General features: G+C 48.0%; 2 protein-coding genes across 4 annotated transcripts; one reads left to right on the top strand and one right to left on the bottom strand.

The window, feature by feature from the left end:
* Window positions 1–587: 587 nt before the first annotated feature.
* brd9 (bromodomain containing 9) lies at window positions 588–9,424 on the bottom strand. 3 transcript variants are annotated; one of them, XM_066642873.1, is made up of 17 exons: window positions 9,251–9,424; window positions 6,688–6,902; window positions 6,449–6,538; window positions 6,204–6,369; window positions 6,037–6,094; window positions 5,803–5,947; window positions 5,450–5,560; window positions 4,902–5,083; window positions 4,500–4,632; window positions 3,940–4,015; window positions 3,614–3,709; window positions 2,444–2,576; window positions 1,916–2,027; window positions 1,656–1,706; window positions 1,445–1,541; window positions 1,004–1,177; window positions 588–891 (listed from the first exon to the last, which is right to left on the bottom strand). In XM_066642873.1, the coding sequence occupies exons 1-17, from the start codon at window positions 9,300–9,302 to the stop codon at window positions 791–793; spliced, it is 1,992 nt and encodes a 663-aa protein (XP_066498970.1). In that variant the 5' UTR covers window positions 9,303–9,424; the 3' UTR covers window positions 588–790. The 3 variants fall into 3 exon arrangements, with proteins under 3 accessions (XP_066498970.1, XP_066498978.1, XP_066498985.1); XM_066642881.1 differs by having other exon boundaries at window positions 4,902–5,023; XM_066642888.1 differs by having other exon boundaries at window positions 4,902–5,020.
* Window positions 9,425–10,097: 673 nt separating this feature from the next.
* On the top strand, window positions 10,098–19,548 carry trip13 (thyroid hormone receptor interactor 13). The gene is made up of 14 exons (XM_066642900.1): window positions 10,098–10,212; window positions 10,924–11,031; window positions 11,196–11,349; window positions 13,284–13,410; window positions 13,854–13,909; window positions 14,012–14,102; window positions 14,953–15,025; window positions 15,147–15,210; window positions 15,707–15,793; window positions 16,079–16,185; window positions 17,355–17,508; window positions 17,694–17,806; window positions 18,703–18,772; window positions 18,918–19,548. Exons 2-14 carry the CDS (start codon window positions 10,925–10,927, stop codon window positions 19,011–19,013), a joined length of 1,299 nt encoding a protein of 432 aa, XP_066498997.1. The 5' UTR covers window positions 10,098–10,212; window position 10,924; the 3' UTR covers window positions 19,014–19,548.
* Window positions 19,549–22,634: the final 3,086 nt, after the last annotated feature.

The following is a 22,634-nucleotide window of genomic DNA, read 5'->3' as shown; positions in this document are numbered from 1 at the left end:
TGGTGTGTTCTCTCTGTGTCTGCGTGGGTTTCCTCCGGGTGACTGTCTGTGAGGAGTGTGGTGTGTTCTCTCTGTGTCTGCGTGGGTTTCCTCCGGGTGACTGTCTGTGAGGAGTGTGGTGTGTTCTCTCTGTGTCTGCGTGGGTTTCCTCCGGGTGACTGTCTGTGAGGAGTGTGGTGTGTTCTCTCTGTGTCTGCGTGGGTTTCCTCCGGGTGACTGTCTGTGAGGAGTGTGGTGTGTTCTCTCTGTGTCTGCGTGGGTTTCCTCCGGGTGACTGTCTGTGAGGAGTGTGGTGTTCTCTCTGTGTGGGTTTCTCAGCTTTCCTCCCACAGTCCAAACACACACACATCGGTAGGTGGAGTGACTGTGTCAAACTGTCCACAGGTGAGGGTGAGTGTGACTGGGTGTGTCAAGATGAAGATGAAGCACTTTTTATTCATTCATTCACCTTCTATAAGTCTTTTTATATCACCACCCACTTCTCCTGGAGTATAATGTTAGACGTCAGTTTGGTTTTGTTCCAGTGATAATTTCTGACAGCGTGTAGTGAGTTATTTTTAAAGGAGGATTCAGACATTAGTGTTTACAAAAACAGTTCACAGTGTTTATTGTACAAAATGCAGCGAATCTGTACAAGATCACATTAAGAAGCAGGTAAATCATACAGCACTGGTTCAGTCCATCTCTTCCAGAGTCCAGGTATGTGTGTGTGTGTGTGTGGAGAGAGAGAGAGACAGACAGACAGACAGACACAGAGAGAGAGAGAGAGAGAGAGAGAGAGAGACAGACATCAGCTGTTGGCCGTGTTGCCGGGCTCTGGAGACTGCAGAAACTCATACGGGTCATGGACCATCTCTGACTGGTCTCCTACGCCGAGGTGGGGAGGGCTCCCTAATCACAGAATGAAGGGGTTATATCACTGTGTCAATAAACATCACTGCATTTCGTTAGTGTGTGTGTGTGTGTGTGTGTGGTGGCGTTAACGTTAGAAGGGGTGTATTACCCAGGTGGTGCTGGTCCCTCTCGGAAGCGTTGGACAGGGAGGACAGGTTGGACGAGGGTCTGGAGCCCACCCTGTCCACCGCTGCCTCCTGGAACTCCTGCAGCAGCTTTGCCGTGTCGTCGAAGTGAGGATGACCCTCTTCATGCTCCGGCTCCTTCTTCACTAGCTTCCCTGCTGTAGAAGATCAGCCAAAACATTACAACTCCCTCCTGTTGCACCATATATGGTAGTCCTGCATACATTATTAGCCCCTGCTCTTCAAAACTCAGAGGACGGCCGACACACACTGTGCAGCGACAGATGAGCTACTGTCTCTGACTTTACATCTACAAGGTGGACCAACGAGGGAGGAGTGTCTCACAGAGTGGACAGAGAGTGGGCTCCAGCAGCACTGCTGGGTCTGATCCTAATCCACAGCTGAAATATGAAGTAAGAGTTTACCCAGGGGGTTGAGCATGTCTAGAGACATGTCCGGATAATTCTTCAGGGACATGAAGTCCAGCACTGAGCTGCTGTCCATCACACCTTCATCAGCTCCCTGAGGTCACACAGAACAGACTCAGAGGTTTAGAGTTCACACTACACACACATACGGCTGTTTAAAACACTCTGTCTCTGTGAGCTGATGTTGAGAAAAGGTAAAAGCAGACACCTGTAGGTCACACAGACTGGACTTCACTTCGTCCACAGGCAGGTTTCTTTTCTGAAAAGGTACAGTACCATGTTTCATTAAAGGTGCATTCACTCGTTTTCACCACCAGCAAATAGCTATAAAATATATATATAAACATTTAAATGAAGTGTGATGAAGGGATATGAACTGCTTTGTCTTTAACTAAAATATAAAACCCACATTTAACAATCTCTAAAAAGATGTTATGCTTAAGATCTGTTTGCGGCGGGATGCAGTACCTGTCGGATCTGGAAGACGGCTTTAGAGTGATCTCCTCCCGTCATTTTGTCCAAAAGATCATCCACCAGTCTTTTAGTGAAGCTTCCACAGTCCTTCACAAACTCCTGGAGACTGCAGACATGACAGATCCGTCCCTTCTTAAACTCAGGGGTCTCAAACACGATTTACATTCACGACAAAACCAGGTGCTTTTAAAAAATCCATCTGTGGTTTCCAGGGCCTCATAGTTCCTCACAAAATATACGACAATGACGGTAAAGTACAACTCAAACGAGGTGAAGTATGAACCAGTTTATGCTCCATAGAGAGGGTCCCCCCCACAGGGGAGTGGCCTGATTTAGTACAGAATGTCTTATGCATCCACTAGGTGTCAGTATAATGCCTGTTTCATACAAATGAAGAGAAACTGACTGACTGCTCCTTTAATGATGCTATTTATTGTACTGTTTGAATCATATTCACTGTGAAGGTTTTGACGGTGATGAGAAATGTCAGTAAAGGGGTTCGTTCCTGATCAGATGTCGTACCTGAGAGCGCATTGGACGCCTGTTTCATCCCCGTACGCAGAGTAGAGCATCTCCATCTCATCAGGGAGCAGATCGGGGTAAATGGAGTTGTTCTGCAGCGTCTGGGTGTTGTACGCACTGCTGAGGAACGTCACTGAACACACAACAATACACAGTCATTTTGGACCCATTATAATGCACTATTCATTCATTCATTATCTGTAACCCTTATTCAGTTCAGGGTCGCGGTGGGTCCAGAGCCTACCTGGAATCATTGGGCGCAAGGCGGGAATACACCCTGGAGGGGGCGCCAGTCCTTCACAGGGCAACACACACACACTCACACACACCTGCGGACACTTTTGAGTTGCCAATCCACCAACCAATGTGTGTTTTTGGACTGTGGGAGGAAACCGGAGCACCCGGAGGAAACCCACGCAGACACAGGGAGAACACACCACACTCCTCACAGACAGTCACCCGGAGGAAACCCACGCGGACACAGAGAGAACACACCACACTCCTCACAGACAGTCACCCGGAGGAAACCCACGCGGACACAGAGAGAACACACCACACTCCTCACAGACAGTCACCCGGAGGAAACCCACGCAGACACAGGGAAAACACACCACACTCCTCACAGACAGTCACCCGGAGGAAACCTAAGCAGACACAGGGAGAACACACCACACTCCTCACAGACAGTCACCCAGAGGAAACCCACACAGACACAGGGAGAACACACCACACTCCTCACAGACAGTCACCCGGAGGAAACCTAAGCAGACACAGGGAGAACACACCACACTCCTCACAGACAGTCACACGGAGTGGGAATCCAACCCACAACCTCCAGGCCCCTGGAGCTGTGTGACTGCGACACTACCTGCTGTGCCACCGTGCCGCCCTATAATGCACTATTTATTATTAAATATTAATCTAGAATAAAAAGCTGTTATGTTCAAATTATAGCAATATAACACACACACACACACACACACCTCAGCCCCCGGTGGAGCAGTCGGGAATTAGGTGACGTAATCAAGGCCACCTCAGCCGTGGATGTTGAGGGATGAGACACTATTTCCCCTTCCCCCTATAGCCTTCTAAACCAGAGACGGAACAGACGACCCTTCGGTCCAAAGCCCACTCCTTAAACCTTTACACCACAGCCGTCCCAGGGCTTACCTTTGTGTCTGCGGTCGTCTTTGAATCCCAGTGACGTCAGGCCTGGCAGGAGCTTATTGGACAGAGAGCTTAAATCCACAGGGTGGGTCTCTTCCTCTGTTCAACGACGACAAAGAGCACAAAGACTTCACTTCATTAATTATTCTGTAAAAATGCACACAGATTATTTTTGTTCAATAAAATTACTCTGAAACTCTGTATTCAGAGTCTGGAAGGAAAATGAGGAGTCGTCTGAAAGCATGGGAGGCACAGACTCCTGCAGTGTTTACAACACACTCAGAGGTCAGTGGAGATTATGCAGGGTTCCTTACGTCTGGGGTGTTTACCTTCAGCCTCTGGATCCTGCTGATTCACTACGTTGTAAATCAGAGATCCCTCGCTTTCCTTTTTAAGGTATCCAATCTGAGGAGAGAGAAACACACACACACACACACACACACATCTGCATTCAGCTTCACAGCAAGATCCTGTCGTCTTTTCAGTGAACACTGCCACATATCCCCCATCTACCACTGTTCTGACGACGGGTTCAAAAATAAACAAGGTAGCATTCATTAATACACATGCAATTTAGCATCTCAAAAGTATTTACTGCATCTTTAATCGCTCCATTTATAATAAAACCATGAAATAGTTATTGAATTCTTATTTTCAATGCTTTAAATAAGATTTCATCATTGTTTACTGCAATATCTGTGGCCTGAGAACACTGGCGCCCCCTCCAGGGTGCGTTTCCGCCTTGCGCCCAGTGATTCCGGGTACACTCCGGATCCAATGCGACCCTGAACATGTTTCTACTGTTGTGTGAAGCACTTTGAAAGGCCACTGTGTACGAAAGGTGCTCTATGCCCTGGGTGTTCATTTGGTGGAAAGCAGAGCTGCGTACCTTGGAGTTGGGCGTGAAGCGGTTGATGCGGTCCCGAGCCTCGTCAGCGGCGTGTTCCACTAGAGCGAGGACGTGTTCCTCCGCCGTGCTGTCCGTCAGACTGCAGGCGTTCCCCTCCGGCTCGTACAGATCGCTGAGGAACACACACCGTTACTGAACTGAACTGAGAACCCTACAGTGAAGAAGCAGGACATCAGGGCTCTTCAAATGTTCCTCCTCTACTCAGCTCTTCTGGGAAGGGTTTACACTAGATGCTGGAACATGCACACCACAGCACAAAATGTGCAGCTGCTCCTGAGCGTCCTGTTTCATCACGACTATGACGTATTGTGATATGAAGTTTTACCTGAACGTCTCGCCCTTCCTGCTGGATGACAGAATGCCGCAGCTGGGGGTTTTTACCTGATGATGGGCTCCTTGGCCGGCTGCTTTTTGGACTTTTTGGCCGACTCCGGGTGAACGGGCGTGACCTCGGGCAGGGCCTCGTCTCCGGCCGTGTCCTCCTCGCCCAGGATGGCGGCCTGCTGAGAGAAATCCATGTCGTGCATGAAAGACATGCTGCGCTTCAGAGCTAAGAGCCGCTCCTGAAACAGAGCAGAGACAGAGCCGCAGCCTCGCGTTTACTCCTCCACCGGCCGGCCGGAAGGGCCACGAGCATGGACAGAGGGAACGGGACGGAAAATTAAAAAAACACGGATGGCTGGGATGGACTTTAAAGAAAAAAGGCTCTGTTTAAAAATAAAACGGAAATGGAAAGTAGGAAAGGCATGCGATGCCAACTGAGAGGAACGTAAACAAGTTCACTCAGGTTAAATAAAAGCGGAAAACTATAACTCAACTGATGAATTAATACAGAATGAGAATGATCCAAATGAAAGATTAGACCAAGTAACAGTTTAAATAAATCAGTAAAAATGGAGGTTCATAAAAACCGCGCTAAAACGTTTTACTTTGCTCATCATTTTGAAGCCCGTGTGCAGAAGCTTCTTCGCTGCCTTGTAGTAGACGGTCTCCGGGCGGTTGTAAACCATGGCGTTGTCGCACATCAGCTTGAAATCCGCCTGAAAAACACACACAGAGGAGACTCGTCGTTAACGGACAGAGCATTATTATATTATGTTTAACATTCTATCGTCTCCAATTCCTCTCACTCCACGACCACACACCGTGCCCCCAGCCTGGAGGTAAGCACAGTGCCCAGATCTGTCACATCAGCCCACAGACGATCACACTACCCAGCCCCGTGGGCAGTGGCCTGTTCATAAACCACCGCTCTTACAAAGAGACGTCGTTTCCAGCGCACCTTGAACTCTGTGACAGTTTTGTACTCGTTGGACGTGATCTTCTCCTTCATGGTGCTGAAGTCCATCGGGTGTTTGATGATCACGGAGTAACCGGGGGCGATGGCGTCCGTCACAGGGAACGAAAAGAACCCGTGGGGGTCTTTCCTGAGGAGAGAGATGTGTGATATTCAGTCTATAAAATTAAAAATAAATACACATTTGGACATTATATAAACACACACACACACACACACCTCTGAAGCAGACGCAGGAAGTGTTCGAGGAGCTGCTGGCGAGGCGTGCACTCGTTTTCTGAATCCAGGAAAGACACAAGATAGCGACAAAGGGAGGAGGTTAAAACATCCGGGAGCTACATGCTTTGATTAATGCTCTGAAAGCTGGTGATTTAAGGTGGTAATACCTTGCTGAGTGCGACAGGCTCTGACAGGTCGATCTCCCTGAGAATCCTCCACCTTCAAACCACTCTGAAACTCATCCGCCTCGGCCTCAGGCTCAGGATCAGGTTCAGGCTCAGGCTCAGGCTCCTGTTTTTCTCTCTTCCTCTTCTTCTCCTCCACCACCACCACCTGCGGAGAACACAGAGGGTCAGAACACACACACACACACAGTCCATTGTAATGATCACAGAGCTGTAGGCATGTTTACCTCCACAGGTTTGGGGATGGTGAAAGGCTCCACTGTTCCACTGGCTGCGTTTTCTAGCTGCTCTCGTTCACGTTTCTTCTTTTTCTCCTCCTGGGAAAGGACAGTAATGTAGTAACTGATTATTGTATCAGCTCCATGGTCCACACCGGTCACTCACAGTTTAATATGACCCTATGATGGACCTCAGATAATAACACGGTAATAACACATCAGACCCAACAGGCGACTCCTCCACCAACCTTCCTCCTCCTCCTCTCCTCGTCGTCCACGTGCTTGTCCTTCTCCTTCTCCGACTTCTTCTTTTTTTTCTTCTTCTTCTCTTTGTGGCGCTCATGGTCCGAGCGGTCATCGTAGTAACTGGAGTCGTGTCCCGAGCCAGACAGTTCTGTGACCTCACTGCCCCCCACCTTCAGCACCAGCTTCAGGGGCTTCTCCAGGGGTTTGTCTTCATAATCTGAGAAAACAGACAGACAGTCAGGAGCGCATTCTTCCTTCACTGCAGGAGCAGTCTCTACTCACTATGTTTACATTATTTATTTATTTATCGTAAAATATATAGACATTTCCTCAGTCATTTCTCCCTGTGCCTGCGTGGGTTTCCTCCGGGTGACTGTCTGTGAGGAGTGTGGTGTGTTCTCCCTGTGTCTGCGTGGGTTTCCTCCGGGTGACTGTCTGTGAGGAGTGTGGTGTGTTCTCTCTGTGTCTGTGTGGGTTTCCTCCGGGTGACTGTCTGTGAGGAGTGTGGTGTGTTCTCCCTGTGTCTGCGTGGGTTTCCTCCGGGTGACTGTCTGTGAGGAGTGTGGTGTGTTCTCCCTGTGTCTGCGTGGGTTTCCTCCGGGTGACTGTCTGTGAGGAGTGTGGTGTGTTCTCTCTGTGTCTGCGTGGGTTTCCTCCGGGTGACTGTCTGTGAGGAGTGTGGTGTGTTCTCCCTGTGTCTGCGTGGGTTTCCTCCGGGTGACTGTCTGTGAGGAGTGTGGTGTGTTCTCTCTGTGTCTGCGTGGGTTTCCTCCGGGTGACTGTCTGTGAGGAGTGTGGTGTGTTCTCCCTGTGTCTGCATGGGTGTCCTCCGGGTGACTGTCTGTGAGGAGTGTGGGGTGTTCTCCCTGTGTCTGCGTGGGTTTCCTCCGGGTGACTGTCTGTGAGGACTGTGGTGTGTTCTCCCTGTGTCTGTGTGGGTTTCCTCTGGGTGACTGTCTGTGAGGAGTGTGGTGTGTTCTCCCTGTGTCTGCGTGGGTTTCTTCAAGGTGACTGTCTGTGAGGAGTGTGGTGTGTTCTCCCTGTGTCTGTGTGGGTTTCCTCCGGGTGACTGTCTGTGAGGAGTGTGGTGTGTTCTCTCTGTGTCTGCGTGGGTTTCCTTCGGGTGACTGTCTGTGAGGAGTGTGGTGTGTTCTCTCTGTGTCTGCGTGGGTTTCCTCCGGGTGACTGTCTGTGAGGAGTGTGGTGTGCTCTCCCTGTGTCTGCATGGGTTTCCTTCGGGTGACTGTCTGTGAGGAGTGTGGTGTGTTCTCTCTGTGTCTGCATGGGTTTCCTTCGGGTGACTGTCTGTGAGGAGTGTGGTGTGTTCTCCCTGTGTCTGCATGGGTTTCCTCCGGGTGACTGTCTGTGAGGAGTGTGGTGTGTTCTCCCTGTGTCTGCATGGGTTTCCTTCGGGTGACTGTCTGTGAGGAGTGTGGTGTGTTCTCCCTGTGTCTGCATGGGTTTCCTCCGGGTGACTGTCTGTGAGGAGTGTGGTGTGTTCTCCCTGTGTCTGCATGGGTTTCCTTCGGGTGACTGTCTGTGAGGAGTGTGGTGTGTTCTCTCTGTGTCTGCATGGGTTTCCTTCGGGTGACTGTCTGTGAGGAGTGTGGTGTGTTCTCCCTGTGTCTGCGTGGGTTTCCTTCGGGTGACTGTCTGTGAGGAGTGTGGTGTGTTCTCCCTGTGTCTGCGTGGGTTTCCTCCGGGTGCTCCAGTTTCATCCCAGACTCCAAAAACACACATTGGTATGTGGTAGGTGTGAGTGTGTGAGTGAATGTGTGAGTGTGTGTCGCCCTGTGAAGGCCCTGCTCTTGAAAGGGGTGTAATTATATTATTATGCTCTTTATATTGTGTGTATAAAAATCAGTGGAATAAAATGGTCATAAAATAACAATAATATTGTTTATCGCAATTATTTCTGGGGAAATATATCGACCACAAAAATCAGAACAGACCAATTTTACACTAGATGCTAGAACATTGCACTGAGGATTTGATGACAGCAGAGGTTGTCAGATATTGATGTTGGATGGTCGTGGATCACACACCACTTCACAGCTCCACAGCCCAGAGCTGGACGGCTTTATAGCACTCTAGTAGACACTTGGCGTTGGGCATGGTGACCTTAGACTCATGTGCAGCTGCTCCAGTGTCCTATTAACTTTCATGCATCCAAAAAGCTTCAACAAACATTTCAGATCTCTTTAAATCGCTCTAAACACAGGCAATTCGGCAGCGTAAGTAATACCTCCAATGTTGTAAACTGAATGGAGCTGTAGTGCTCTCCTACTCGAATTATCCGTTCCACCTTAAAACTGTATGGAACTGCAACGCGATTTAAGGTGGAGTGGAATTTCTCGAATGAAAAGCTAGCGATTGTGATCTGTCGCAGTCTGTGATCACATCCACGATTAATAACACAAATATTATACACGCTGACCATTTAATTATAAAATATTTAGGGTTATTAAATAAGATATGAGCTGATGTTTGTGTGGAGACCTGTTTACAATCGTAGGACACAAAGATATTCAGCTATAACTCTCCCTTTTACTACAGAAAACTCACCTCCCTCCACCGTCCTCCACTCGGGTTTGTATTTCTTGTGTTTCTTCCCCATTATAAACGTATCCGGCTTTAAAATAAATAGTCTAAAATATACAAAATTAATGTTTTTAATCCGTTTTACGGAGCAGAGACAAGAGGTGGAGTCTAGGGGTCATTTCCTGCGGGGCGGAGCACAGTGACTCTATCCGAACCTAAACCCCGCCCACAGCCGTGTGACGTTTATTCAATCCCTGAATTTGATTGGATTACGATTTAAAACACAGCGTTTTTGTTATTAATAAATACTAACCATTTAAAAAGGACTCTCTATAACACGGTCACTGATACACAAATAATCATAAGAATTTTATTGAATTTAAAATGTAAAAAAGAATATATGCTTATTTTAGTAACACTGACATTTTGCTGGTGGTGTGTTAGGAATGGATCAGACACAGCAGTGCTGCTTGGAAATAATATCCCCATCAAAGTCGCTGACACTCACTCAAAATCAATCTTTAACGTTTAATAGGAAATAAACTGAGGGAGATTTCCGCTAGAAAGTGCTCAATATTGGGCTTAAGTTAGCTGACAATCTGAGAAGTCCTGCTTTGTGAAATACGACCTGAAGTGAAAGTAGTCCACCGACAAAAAACATCCAGCCGACAGCGTCCTGTGTCACTGATGAAGGACTAGGACTTCCTCTTCACGTTCAGCTCATTTCGTGTTTTAAAAGCCACATTTTTTTTATCTTATGTAGTGCACTATGTAGGGAGTAGAGAGCTATTAGTGGTTTATCCCTGGAGTGGAACTCTGTGGTAACTGGAGCTTAGCACTGAAAGGGTCCAATCAGAGCGCTCAGATGATATCCAATCATATCATTGTTTTTGTCCGATGGGCGGGGATTGAGCGCCTCTGGTTCAGGGCTCATATTTGCGCGGGAAGATCTGAAGAGTCTGTAGTCTGTACAGAGGCGGCTGGAGGTGAGTTTAAGAGTTAATATAGTTTATTAAAACTTTAAACTTATGTAATTTATCACCGTGGCACACATTAAAGCGTAAAGTGGACATATCTGCTGATATTGGCTCCTGTTTTGTACAGTGTTCCTTTATAAACGGCTTGAATACCGACTGACTGGGAGAGTACGGTGTACATTTTGGGACATTTCTCAGACCTCAGCGTCTGTACTCTGGCATTGAACAGAACGGCATCAGTCCTCGTACGAAACGACTTCGAGTCTCGGGAAAACTATCGTCATGTCTCATAACTCGTGTAATTAAACACCAGACTTCAGACCAAACGGCTTCAGCCCAAACTCTCTCAGAAAAAAAGCTTTTTTTTCAACGCCGTGGCCCTAAAACTATGTCGTAGTAAACACACTGGTGGAATTAACGTTAAATTATTTTTGGCATTCAGGTTCTGACTGCTGTGAGTGTTGTTTATTAAACACATCTGTCGATATCCTTCACATTAAGGCGTGGGAACGAGATAATTAATGCATGGGGATGACGTAGTAAGACATGGAAGTTATTTAATGCGTAGGAATTATTAAATAATGTTGGAAAGGAAACTAATTTGTGGGAACTGTATAATAATGCGTGAGAACACTTTAATTAGACGTACGTGGTAACAAGATACACATGTATTGGTTTCAACAGTACGATAATAAAGGCTGTCATTTCTGTCTTTTAAAGGATGAATGGAGAGAATATGGACGTCTGCTGGAATCAGCTCCAGCCCGGAGAGGACGCCGCCGCTGATCGAGTGGACGTCCACATTGAGGTCCTTGTGAAATCTGAAAGGTAATAGATTCTAGGACACGGAGAGGAGCCGTGTTTAATCACACTCTCGATACAAATCCCTCATTTACTCCGCACCAGTTTGATGTTGTTTGTAATGGTTTTAAGTGTTAATGAAGAGTGTTGGAGAGAAGTGCAGGGCTGTGACCCTGAGTTCTTGTCTGCAGCACTGTGCGAAGGGCCGAGGTGAGAACTCACGTCCTGGCGCTGCTGGACAGACACAGTGTGATTATGGGCTCCTACAAATGGACAGAGTTCGATGACGAATTTCTGGCCAAAAACGTGGAGTCGGTTGCTGTGGTGGACGTCGATGTTCATGCGGTGAGGACAACACTTCTTTACGTTCTGGTCTGATTTCTGATTCCTGTTTAGACACTTTTCGTTAGTGATCGACTGATATATCGACCGATATATTAGCGCAAGAGGCCGATATTTACGCAGTGCACACAGGCGATGCTGTGGGCAGCTCCGTCATTCGCACAAGTACCCGAGTACAAGCCTCCAACCTGTCGCTGCGTGCCGTCTCATCAGAGAAAACGGTATGAATTATTTTCTCTTCTTCAGCTCTCACTGTTTGTTACTGGCTGCTCTGTGTAACCTACACTCAATCTGCATCATAAACCACTGAGTTGATGGCTGTAACCTAGAAACCCAGCGTTATTCAGCCTCTTATTTCGCTCATTGGTTGGCGGCGCGGATCATGAAGATATTCACTAAAATGTAGGACTAAGGAATTAAAGCCAAAAAAAATAAGAGATTCCAAACTTTAGGTTTCTTCCTCATTGATGACAAAACCGCTGCTTCTCGAAGTCTGAAGGGTCCACAAGCGGCTCACGCACACGCACAGCAGCGCTTACTATAGACAGTCCTCTTCAAAAGGAGACTAAATCTGAGTCGTGTTTGTGTCGAGTACTGGCCAAAAAGAAATCCCGAAAAAATGGTACACATTTTCAAAACATAATAAAAATATGATCCCCGTGGACCCATGTCACTGCAGCGTAGCTTAGGCTCTCAGCGTTCCATCGACATGTCAATCAAATCTGTGGAACAATGTGCACCCAGGGAGGCGGGATCAAACACGCAGCAGAGCGCATATGTTTTCAGTGCCTAACGGACCCAGAACCAGACACGGCGAGAGAGACTCAGACGGTTCTGTTTCACAGCCACAGGCTCCACCAACAATAATCAAGTCAATAAACATGTGTCAAAGCTTAGATGTCTTTTACTAGTTACATTTCCCCCCCACTGAGGACATTTAAATACAGCAGGGGGTGAGGGAGGGTGCCTCGCTCTACAGCCAATCAGAGTGCAGCTCTCACCTTTAACACGTCAGACATTTAAAGGAACACTACTCAGTACATCAGAATAAAACACACCATAACTAAGGGTTTTACTGTTTGGTGAGGGGTCAATGGCCACTTGGTGAGGGACAGGAGACGAGTTTCTCACAGAAAGTAAAGAAAAACACTACGATGTTGACATTAGGTCCAGATCAGATCTATACACTGTTTTACTGCAGTAAAGTCATCATTTTCCTGATGGAGAGCGTGGGGTCTAAAGAGACACTTGGAGAGGCTACGGTCCACTGTCTGCTCCAGCTTCAATAACTTCACATCAGTCGGAGGTGTCAGCTCCACATTTTACCTGATGAAAGTAGACCCCTGGAGACACAAGTTTAAAAAGAACTCTTTAGTTTATAGTCATTAACATTTTTTATTTTTTAAGAAATAAAACAAGCGCCTACATTTTTTTACTGTTTTCATAAGCTTTCAACCACTTCATATATATTTCAGGACTCTAAATGGTTTCTTTTACAAATTTGAAGGGTTTTCTGTAAAAATTAATCATGAAAATGCCTCTAGTTTATTCACTGCCTGAGGAATGGGAATATCGGCTTTACACAGGGTGACCATCGGCAACTGCTGCTGTCTAAAGATCGGCATCGGCATCGAAAAACCCTTAAATATATCTCTTCTTTCACTTAAATATTGAAAAATACCCCAGTCAGTCATAACCTAAAATGACCTCTAGGTTTCTCCACTCCAGTCACTCTGTAGTTCTACAGTTGCAGATTGTAGTCCGTTTGTGGCTCTGCATACTTTTTTACTGGATGAGACACAGCAGTGCTGCTGGAGTTTTTAATCCCTTCAGAGTCACTGCTGCACTGAGAATAGTCCACAGACCAAAGACACAGCGGGTAATCACCTGTTAATATCGTTGTGGTGTTTGTTTGTTTTTTTTTTTTCTTTCTGCAGCCTCTGGATCTGAAAATGAACAACCTTTGTGTTCACATCTTCTCCCTGAACGAGGACGGCCCCAGCACTCTGAACCTGGAGGAGGAGGAGGAGCTCTCTGCAGCCAATCACTGGCTTCTCCCGGCAGGTCCGTCTGTCACTATGTTTACGTTTACGACGTTCTCCCCCTGTGTAAACAGCCCCTGTTCAGAACGCCCGCTTTCAGCACCTGTTCCTTTAAATGATAATGAGCCGCTCGCTGTTCACCCCGACCCCGAGCGCACAGCAGTGAGGAGCGAGGAGCAGAAGCTCTGGTTTTTAGCCGTTTTCACTCTGTTCTCTTTCTTCTCCGTTTTTACTCAGTGCTCTTATTTCTCCGCGCTCGTTGTGTCTGTTTTGCTGAGTTTAACCTCGTCTTTGCGCTCTCACATAAACACGGGTCCAGCGCTGTGATTGGATAAACTCAAACGAGGGGGCGGGGCCATTCTAAAGTCTCTGCACTTGGCGTCAGAAGCGAAACGTCTTGTTTAATCCCATAATTTCTAACTTAGCACACAGTAAACTGTTTAATATTCCTCTTATTCTTCACAGCGGAGTTCCATGGAATCTGGGAAAGTCTGATTTATGACGAAGGAATCAAAACACAAGTGAGAAAATACGGCACCTGTTTTTTTTTTCAAAACCTCACAAATGTGTTTCAGAAATTTGTGGCAGAAATGTTGAAAATGTTTTGCTTTCTTTTCCTCCAGCTCCTGGACTACGTTTCAACAGCGGTTTTCTTTTCGGATAAAAACGTGAACAGTAACCTGGTCACCTGGAACAGAGTCGTGCTGCTCTACGGTGAGAAGGATCCTGTAAACATGTGAACAGCTGTTGGGGCTTTTTCTGGGAGAAGATAAACCTGGGGGATGTTTTGAAAGTGGATTAAGAGGTATTCATTAGGTCTGTCTCAAACCCTAGTGAGCTCCCTAAGTAGGCAGTGACTCCGTAGGCAGCTTTTTAAGGCGGCAGCACTCATGAGGCAGATGTCACCACTTGTTCCCGCCTACTACGCTCTTCCCTCAGTGGCTAGCGTTGCCTCGGCGTTTCAGAGCCATGCAGCTTCTCTGGGGGAGTTGGGCTTGCGTTGCATCATGGGATTGCCTTCGCAGCTGAGGTATCGTTCGCTGCCTTAAAATTTGTCCAGATGAAGGTATCTCAGAAGGCAGCATAGAGATGTCTAAGGCTTGGGATGAGCACATGCCGGGAGCACGCACACTTTGACGTAAAATGCCTTCTATGTCGACAGCTCACGAGGTTTTGGAACAGACCCATTATCTCACTCATTCATTGAATGTTTCTCAAAGCTTGGGCTGCAACGTTAGTAGGACGTGTTCTCTAGGATGGTCCTACTCTTGTAAATAGAGCAGTCTAATGAGGACTTGACATCACTGGAAAGGCTCCGCCTCCCACGGCGATTGAGTGATTTTTAGAGAGTGAGTTATTGAGTCCATTCGTAAACTCACCTTCGTTTGACAGGATTCTTCTGTCCACACGGGGGCGCCATTCAGTGTCTAGCTTCTAGTGTAGCGTCTGGTCAGAGCTCGGCAGGATTCAGGAAGTCCTGAGCGGGATTCAGTGTTCCTGAGTGTGAGAATGTGTGCTAGCCGATGTTGTTAACATCACTGGGTTTATGTTTATAATCCTCCAGGTCCCCCAGGCACTGGGAAAACGTCCTTGTGCCAGGCTCTCGCACAGAAACTCTCCATCAGGATGTCTGGGAGGTGAGGCGTTCATCAGGAATTATACATAAGATTCTGATATCACCCTGCATTTAAATAAATGAATGAATTTGTTTGAATCTGTGTATTTTCTGCTGTTGTGTCTCTCATTTTCCTCTGCTAGATATGCATGCGGACAGTTTGTGGAAATCAACAGCCACAGTCTGTTTTCCAAGTGGTTTTCAGAGGTAAATGAATCTTCTACAGCTGTCCACTCTCTGTCCACTCTGTGAGACACTCCTCCCTCGTTGGTCCACCTTGTAGATGTAGAGTCAGAGACAGTAGCTCATCTGTCGCTGCACAGTGTGTGTCGCTCGTCCTCTAGTCCTTCATCAGTGACACAGGACGCTGTCGGCTGGATGTTTTCGGTCGGTGGACTGTTCTCAGTCCAGACACTGAGGGGTTTAAAAACTCCAGCAGCACTGCTGTGTCTGATCCACTCTACACCAGCACAACACACACTAACACACCACCACCACGTCAGTGTCACTGCAGCGCTGAGAACGATCCACCACCACATCACACCTGCTCTGTGGGGGTCCTGAGCGCTGAGGAACAGGGGGAGAGGGGGGGTAACAAAGTATGCAGAGCCACTGACGGACCCCAGTGTGTACAGCGTCTCTCCCTGTTGGTGTTGTTGTCGTGTGCTGTGCCTCTGTGGGACTGAGATGTTCTGTGTTTTAGAGCGGGAAACTGGTGACGAAGATGTTCCAGAAGATCCAGGAGCTGATCGACGATAAAGAGGCTCTGGTGTTTGTGCTGATTGATGAGGTACGATAAGGTTCTGCTGACGTGGACCAGTTCGCTGTGTTACTAAACTCCTGGCAGGAAAACACTGCATGTTCTCACCTGTGAAGTGTATGTGTGGTTTCTTGATGAAAGAATGTGCTCGTGTGTTTTTTGTGAGAAGTTTTAATTGCTGTTTGAGGTTTTGCTGAGGTGCTCTCTGCTTGTTTCTTTTGAGACTTGAGCACATTTGATTTCTAAACAAGAAACAACCGTGTGTGTGTGTGTGTGTGTGTGTGTGTGTGTGTGTGTGTTTCTTTCTGTGGGCAGGTGGAGAGTCTGACAGCGGCGAGAAACGCGTCTCAGGCCGGAACAGAACCTTCAGACGCAATCAGAGTCGTCAACTCAGTCCTCACACAGCTGGACCAGATCAAACGGTGAGTGTGTGTCTTCCCCTTCCCATCGCCCATCGTTTTTCTCACTTGATGTCCGTTCTGCCACTGAACCAATTGGTTAGAGATAAGATGTTTATATCACTGCCCCACAGTAAAGTGACCACCTCCTGTGACGACAGAGTCCCGTTCTCTGATCCAGCGCAGCCCCCAGACGATGGTGGGAGTCGGACCCGGAGTGAGACTGGGACTGGGAGAGAGACTGGACCTTGAAGCTCTGTGCACTATTCAGCTGTTAAACTGCATCACTGCATAAAACAAATACTGAGTACAGATCGGGGAAATGCTTATTCCAGGGTGTTGGTGTAATTCGTAAGGCTTTAAAGGCTCTGTTCACGTTACCAGGCTGAAGTGATGAATCTTGATTCTTTTCGCCCTGATGTGACTCATCTGATATTTTTCAGAGCTCCTAGATTTGACACGTTTCCAGTTCATGAGACACGAAAGTGAGCGGTCAGATTGGGTTTTATACGTTGCCTGTACACATTACCCCCAACAGCAGCTGAGAGATTCGTGTTCCAAACAGTGCCATGTTCCCTACATAGTGCACTTCACAGCCACTTCACACAGGGCACTAGTTCGACTGGCCGTTGTGAAGCTTTGTTTTTGTAATTCGACATACAGCACACTGCGTGGGTGTTTTGTGACGTACACTGTACGCTACGTAGGGTGTAGAGACGGGTGAATCATCGTTTATGTTTATTTTTGGACGTATTAGTGTGCGCATGCTGATGTTTCGACAGATTCATTCAAATTATAGACAGATACAGGACACGGTTTTAAATTTAGGGTCACCTTCAAAACCTAGTGAGCTCCCTAAGTAGGCAGTGACTCCGTAGGCAGCTTTTTAAGGCGGCAGCTTTCATGAGGCAGATGTCACCGCCTACTACACTCTTCCCTCAGTGGCTGGCGTCGCCTCGGCATTTCAGTGCCATGCAGCTTCTCTGGTAGAAGGTGCCCCCCCCCGATGTGTGTTTACTGTACTGTGTTACTGAAGAAGATCTGATGCCTCAGAGAAGAGCTTTGCCGAGTTATTTTCTGACTTTAACTGCTCCGGTTAAACGCGGCTGAGTGTGCGTTTATCTCGTGGTCTGCTCTGACCGTATGTGGGCACTAGTCTGAGGTGTTTTGTCGTGTGTGTGTGTGAAACGCAGGTACCCGAACGTCGTGATCCTCACCACCTCCAATGTGACGGAGAAGATAGACCTGGCGTTTGTGGACAGAGCTGATATAAAGCAGTACATCGGCCCCCCCAGTGCCAACGCCATCTTCAACATCTACCTCTCCTGTTTGGAGGAGCTCATGAAGGTGAGGCTCAGACCAGCAGTGTTCACTGTGAGGATGCTGTGTGTGTGGAGGTCAACAACATCACAGACTTTCAGGGAAGATTCAGTGGAGCGCATTGAGACAAACACAACACAGTTCCTTTATTAATCCATTTTTGGGAGTTGTTTTTAAATGTATCACTCAAACCATGATGGTGTTGTCTCCAGAGGCAGATCATTTACCCGAGGCAGCAGCTGCTGAACCTGGAGGACCTTCACACCGTGGGCTACATCGAGAGCGAAGTGACCGAGCTGAGTCTTCACCTGCAGAGAATCGCAAAGTGCGTACACATCTGTGACAAAACACCAAGTGGCCTGACTGTGTCTGTGATTCTGTACTAAACCTGTTCTAAGGTAGAGATGTACTTGCTGTTAGCCACTCGTACGTTGTGAACATCCTCAGGAATTAAACGCTACGCGCACGCAAGGTGTAGTATACGTTTAAACATTAGGGGGCAGTGCAGGCGATTGACAGTTTTGACACAAAGGCCGAAAGTTTTGAAGAAGGCTGTGTCAGAGCCAAATCTGCAGTTATCCACATCTTTCTCTTGTCTGCCCTCTAGTGGAAGCCCCCAGTAGCACATGGGCGAGTGTGGGAACAGTTACGTTCAGGACGCAGACGGTAAAGAGCAAGTATAGCTCTGCCGTTAGGCTACGTTCTCACTGCAAGTCGAAGTGGACCAAATGCTGTGTGAACAACACGAATTGAATAGAATCATTTTAAAATCAGATTTGGGCCGCTTTGCCCTGGTGTGTGAACGTAGTCTCGGTGGCCTGGCTGTGTCTGTGGTTTTGCACTAAACCTAGTGGAACACAGACGCTCGGCTCCCGCTCTAAGGGTCGACGGTCATCAGGTCGTCGCTGGTTTGAACCTGGTGTAGCTTTGGTCGTCTGAGGCTGGAGTCCCTGAGCACAACTGTCCTCTTTCTGGGCGGGTGGGTCTCCCGCTTCCTCATCATGTGATAGATCTGGGCAGTGTGTGTGTATTTATTATTGTAGATGAGCTAAATGCAGAGTAGCAGGTTTGGTTTTCGCTGTGCAGTGGCAATAAAAAGAGCAGGTCAGGCTTTAGTTTTCAGACATTTTGGGCCGCGTTGCTGTCTGCCTTTCTGTCTCTGTCTCTCTCTCACGGCGTCCTTTTCCTTTGTCCCTCTGACGTGTGTGTGTTCATCAACAGGAAGAGTGTGGGGCTGAGTGGACGGACTTTGAGGAAAATCCCCTTCTTGGCTCACGCTCTTTATGCAAAGGTGATGGTCGCCAGAGTCACGATCGTATCTCAGAGCCTCTCTTTAGCCTCTGATTTGACTTGCTGAACAGCTTTTTGTTTAATATCTGATTATATTTATAGTCCCTCCGTGTAAATAACACTCCTGTGTCTCTGTGTGTCCACAGACGTCTGTACTGACCTTGGAGAGCTTTCTGGACGCTATGGACAAAGCTGTGGATCAGCAGAAGAAGGAAAGGGAGAAACTGGCTAACTGTGTATGAGCTTAAGTTAGCGGCTAAACGCTAACAGCTAACAACAACCAGCAGTCGTTCACCTTGAACTCATTAACGGAGCTATGACAGATTCAGAGTTATTCCTGGTTCAGGTTTATAAGCCTGTTAATAATTGAGTTATTACTGATTCAGGGTTATAATGGCTATTAATAACTAAACTGTAATGATCTGAATGTTGCTGACGCTGAATCAGAAGCTCTTTAAAAAGCACTTTTCTGCCCGTAACCTTTTGCTCTCGGTTCATTTTCACGTCAGAAACTCGCTGCTGGAGCGAAGCTGTCCCAGTTTGACCGCGGTTAGTGCTGTGAGGATTTTAATTGGTTAATGTGTGTGTATTTGGGACGGTAGCTCTGAGAGAGCGGAGCGGCTGAGCCCTGAGAGGAGGCCGTAAATCTCTGAGACCTCGGGGCAGAGAAGCTGTTTGCCGGCTTTAAAGGACCCAGGTCTCTGAGCTGATGGGCACTTAAACCCTTTTAACCTGCACATGACCCAAAGGTGTTTGTCTTTTCATGTTTATTTAAAAACTCTGATTAAATTCGACAAAGCCAACAGTTTGTGTTTACTGTGTTTACACTGAGCGTCTGCACGACTTCCTCCCAAACTGCTGTTTACAAGTTATAACACAGGGGGGCGCTCAGTGCGCTGGAGTTTAAGACGTGAAGCCCCTCATGGGACTGGAGTCTCACTGAATCACACACACACACACACACACACACGTTCATTAATACATATTCACACACATTCACTCATTGTTCCATGGTTATGAATGGCACACCACAAGGGGCGCTATTTCTCACAAACGAGGCCCCGTGTCCAAAAGAAAGGGTTATTAACAGGAAACTAATTTTATTGTAAGTTGATAATTAAAACAATTTACAGTTTAACAGCACACACCTCAGCAGACTGCACTACAGTGGGTCACCGCTAGAGGGAGCAGTTATATTCGATGTTGAGTCTTTTCAGTCTCAGAACTAAGGACCCTGGCTGAGGGGGAGAGAGACCTTTACTCTGACTGAGGGGGAGAGAGAGAGAGACCCTTATTCTGACTGAGGGGGAGAGAGAGAGAGACCCTTATTCTGACTGAGGGGGAGAGAGAGAGAGAGAGAGAGACCCTTACTCTGACTGAGGGAGAGAGAGAGAGAGACCCTTACTCTGACTGAAGGAGAGAGAGACCCTTACTCTGACTGAGGGGGAGAGAGAGAGACCCTTACTCTGACTGAGGGGGAGAGAAAGAGAGACTCTTATTCTGACTGAGGGGGAGAGAGAGAGACCCTTACTCTGACTGAGGGGGAGAGAGAGAGAGACCCTTACTCTGACTGAGGGGGAGAGAGAGAGAGAGAGACCCTTACTCTGACCGAGGGGGAGAGAGAGAGACCCTTATTCTGACTGAGGGAGAGAGAGAGAGAGACCCTTACTCTGACTGAGGGAGAGAGAGAGAGAGAGACCCTTACTCTGACTGAGGGAGAGAGAGAGAGAGAGACCCTTACTCTGACTGAGGGAGAGAGAGAGAGAGAGACCCTTACTCTGACTGAGGGAGAGAGAGAGAGAGAGACCCTTACTCTGACTGAGGGGGAGAGAGAGAGAGACCCTTACTCTGACTGAGGGAGAGAGAGAGACCCTTACTCTGACTGAGGGAGAGAGAGAGACCCTTATTCTGACTGAGGGAGAGAGAGAGACCCTTATTCTGACTGAGGGAGAGAGAGAGAGACCCTTACTCTGACTGAGGGAGAGAGAGAGAGAGAGACCCTTATTCTGACTGAGGGAGAGAGAGAGAGAGAGACCCTTACTCTGACTGAGGGAGAGAGAGAGAGAGAGACCCTTACTCTGACTGAGGGAGAGAGAGAGAGAGACCCTTATTCTGACTGAGGGAGAGAGAGAGAGAGACCCTTATTCTGACTGAGGGAGAGAGAGAGAGAGACCCTTACTCTGACTGAGGGGGAGAGAGAGAGACCCTTACTCTGACTGAGGGAGAGAGAGAGAGACCCTTACTCTGACTGAGGGAGAGAGAGAGAGAGAGACCCTTACTCTGACTGAGGGGGAGAGAGAGAGACCCTTACTCTGACTGAGGGAGAGAGAGAGAGAGAGACCCTTATTCTGACTGAGGGAGAGAGAGAGAGACCCTTACTCTGACTGAGGGAGAGAGAGAGAGAGAGACCCTTACTCTGACTGAGGGAGAGAGAGAGAGAGACCCTTACTCTGACTGAGGGAGAGAGAGACCCTTACTCTGACTGAGGGGGAGAGAAAGAGAGACTCTTATTCTGACTGAGGGGGAGAGAGAGAGAGACCCTTACTCTGACTGAGGGAGAGAGAGACTCTTATTCTGACTGAGGGGGAGAGAGAGAGACCCTTACTCTGACTGAGGGGGAGAGAGAGAGAGACCCTTACTCTGACTGAGGGGGAGAGAGAGAGAGAGAGACCCTTACTCTGACTGAGGGGGAGAGAGAGAGATCCTTATTCTGACTGAGGGAGAGAGAGAGAGAGACCCTTACTCTGACTGAGGGGGAGAGAGAGAGACCCTTACTCTGACTGAGGGAGAGAGAGAGAGAGAGACCCTTACTCTGACTGAGGGAGAGAGAGAGAGAGAGACCCTTACTCTGACTGAGGGAGAGAGAGAGAGAGAGACCCTTACTCTGACTGAGGGAGAGAGAGAGAGAGAGACCCTTACTCTGACTGAGGGGGAGAGAGAGAGACCCTTACTCTGACTGAGGGAGAGAGAGAGACCCTTATTCTGACTGAGGGAGAGAGAGAGAGAGAGACCCTTATTCTGACTGAGGGAGAGAGAGACCCTTACTCTGACTGAGGGGGAGAGAGAGAGACCCTTACTCTGACTGAGGGGGAGAGAGAGAGAGATCCTTATTCTGACTGAGGGGGAGAGAGAGAGACCCTTACTCTGACTGAGGGAGAGAGAGAGACCCTTACTCTGACTGAGGGAGAGAGAGAGACCCTTATTCTGACTGAGGGAGAGAGAGAGAGACCCTTACTCTGACTGAGGGAGAGAGAGAGAGAGAGACCCTTATTCTGACTGAGGGAGAGAGAGAGAGAGAGACCCTTACTCTGACTGAGGGGGAGAGAGAGAGAGACCCTTACTCTGACTGAGGGAGAGAGAGAGAGAGACCCTTACTCTGACTGAGGGAGAGAGAGAGAGAGAGACCCTTACTCTGACTGAGGGAGAGAGAGAGACCCTTACTCTGACTGAGGGAGAGAGAGAGACCCTTACTCTGACTGAGGGGGAGAGAGAGAGAGACCCTTACTCTGACTGAGGGAGAGAGAGAGACCCTTACTCTGACTGAGGGAGAGAGAGAGACCCTTATTCTGACTGAGGGAGAGAGAGAGAGAGAGACCCTTATTCTGACTGAGGGAGAGAGAGACCCTTACTCTGACTGAGGGGGAGAGAAAGAGAGACTCTTATTCTGACTGAGGGGGAGAGAGAGAGACCCTTACTCTGACTGAGGGAGAGAGAGAGACCCTTACTCTGACTGAGGGAGAGAGAGAGACCCTTATTCTGACTGAGGGAGAGAGAGAGAGACCCTTACTCTGACTGAGGGAGAGAGAGAGAGAGAGACCCTTATTCTGACTGAGGGAGAGAGAGAGAGACCCTTACTCTGACTG

This window comes from Hoplias malabaricus, chromosome 1 (assembly GCF_029633855.1).
Source record: "Hoplias malabaricus isolate fHopMal1 chromosome 1, fHopMal1.hap1, whole genome shotgun sequence".
Classification (NCBI taxonomy): Eukaryota; Metazoa; Chordata; class Actinopteri; order Characiformes; family Erythrinidae; genus Hoplias; species Hoplias malabaricus.
Note: the sequence above shows the minus strand (reverse complement) of the source record. Positions and strands in the feature narration are given on the sequence as shown.

What these genes read in the sequence shown, in the direction of transcription:
- brd9 (XM_066642873.1), bottom strand. Translation starts at nt 9,302, where the DNA reads ATGGGGAAGAAACACAAGAAATACAAACCCGAGTGGAGGACGGTGGAG. An exon ending in GTGGAGGACGGTGGAGGGAG is followed by an intron (nt 6,903 to 9,250) that starts GTGAGTTTTCTG and finishes CTGTTTTCTCAG; the next exon opens with ATTATGAAGACAAACCCCTG. An exon ending in AGCCTGTCGCACTCAGCAAG is followed by an intron (nt 6,095 to 6,203) that starts GTATTACCACCT and finishes TCCTGGATTCAG; the next exon opens with AAAACGAGTGCACGCCTCGC.
- trip13 (XM_066642900.1), top strand. Translation starts at nt 10,925, where the DNA reads ATGAATGGAGAGAATATGGACGTCTGCTGGAATCAGCTCCAGCCCGGA. An exon ending in GTTTGGAGGAGCTCATGAAG is followed by an intron (nt 17,509 to 17,693) that starts GTGAGGCTCAGA and finishes TGTTGTCTCCAG; the next exon opens with AGGCAGATCATTTACCCGAG. An exon ending in CTCACGCTCTTTATGCAAAG is followed by an intron (nt 18,773 to 18,917) that starts GTGATGGTCGCC and finishes GTGTGTCCACAG; the next exon opens with ACGTCTGTACTGACCTTGGA.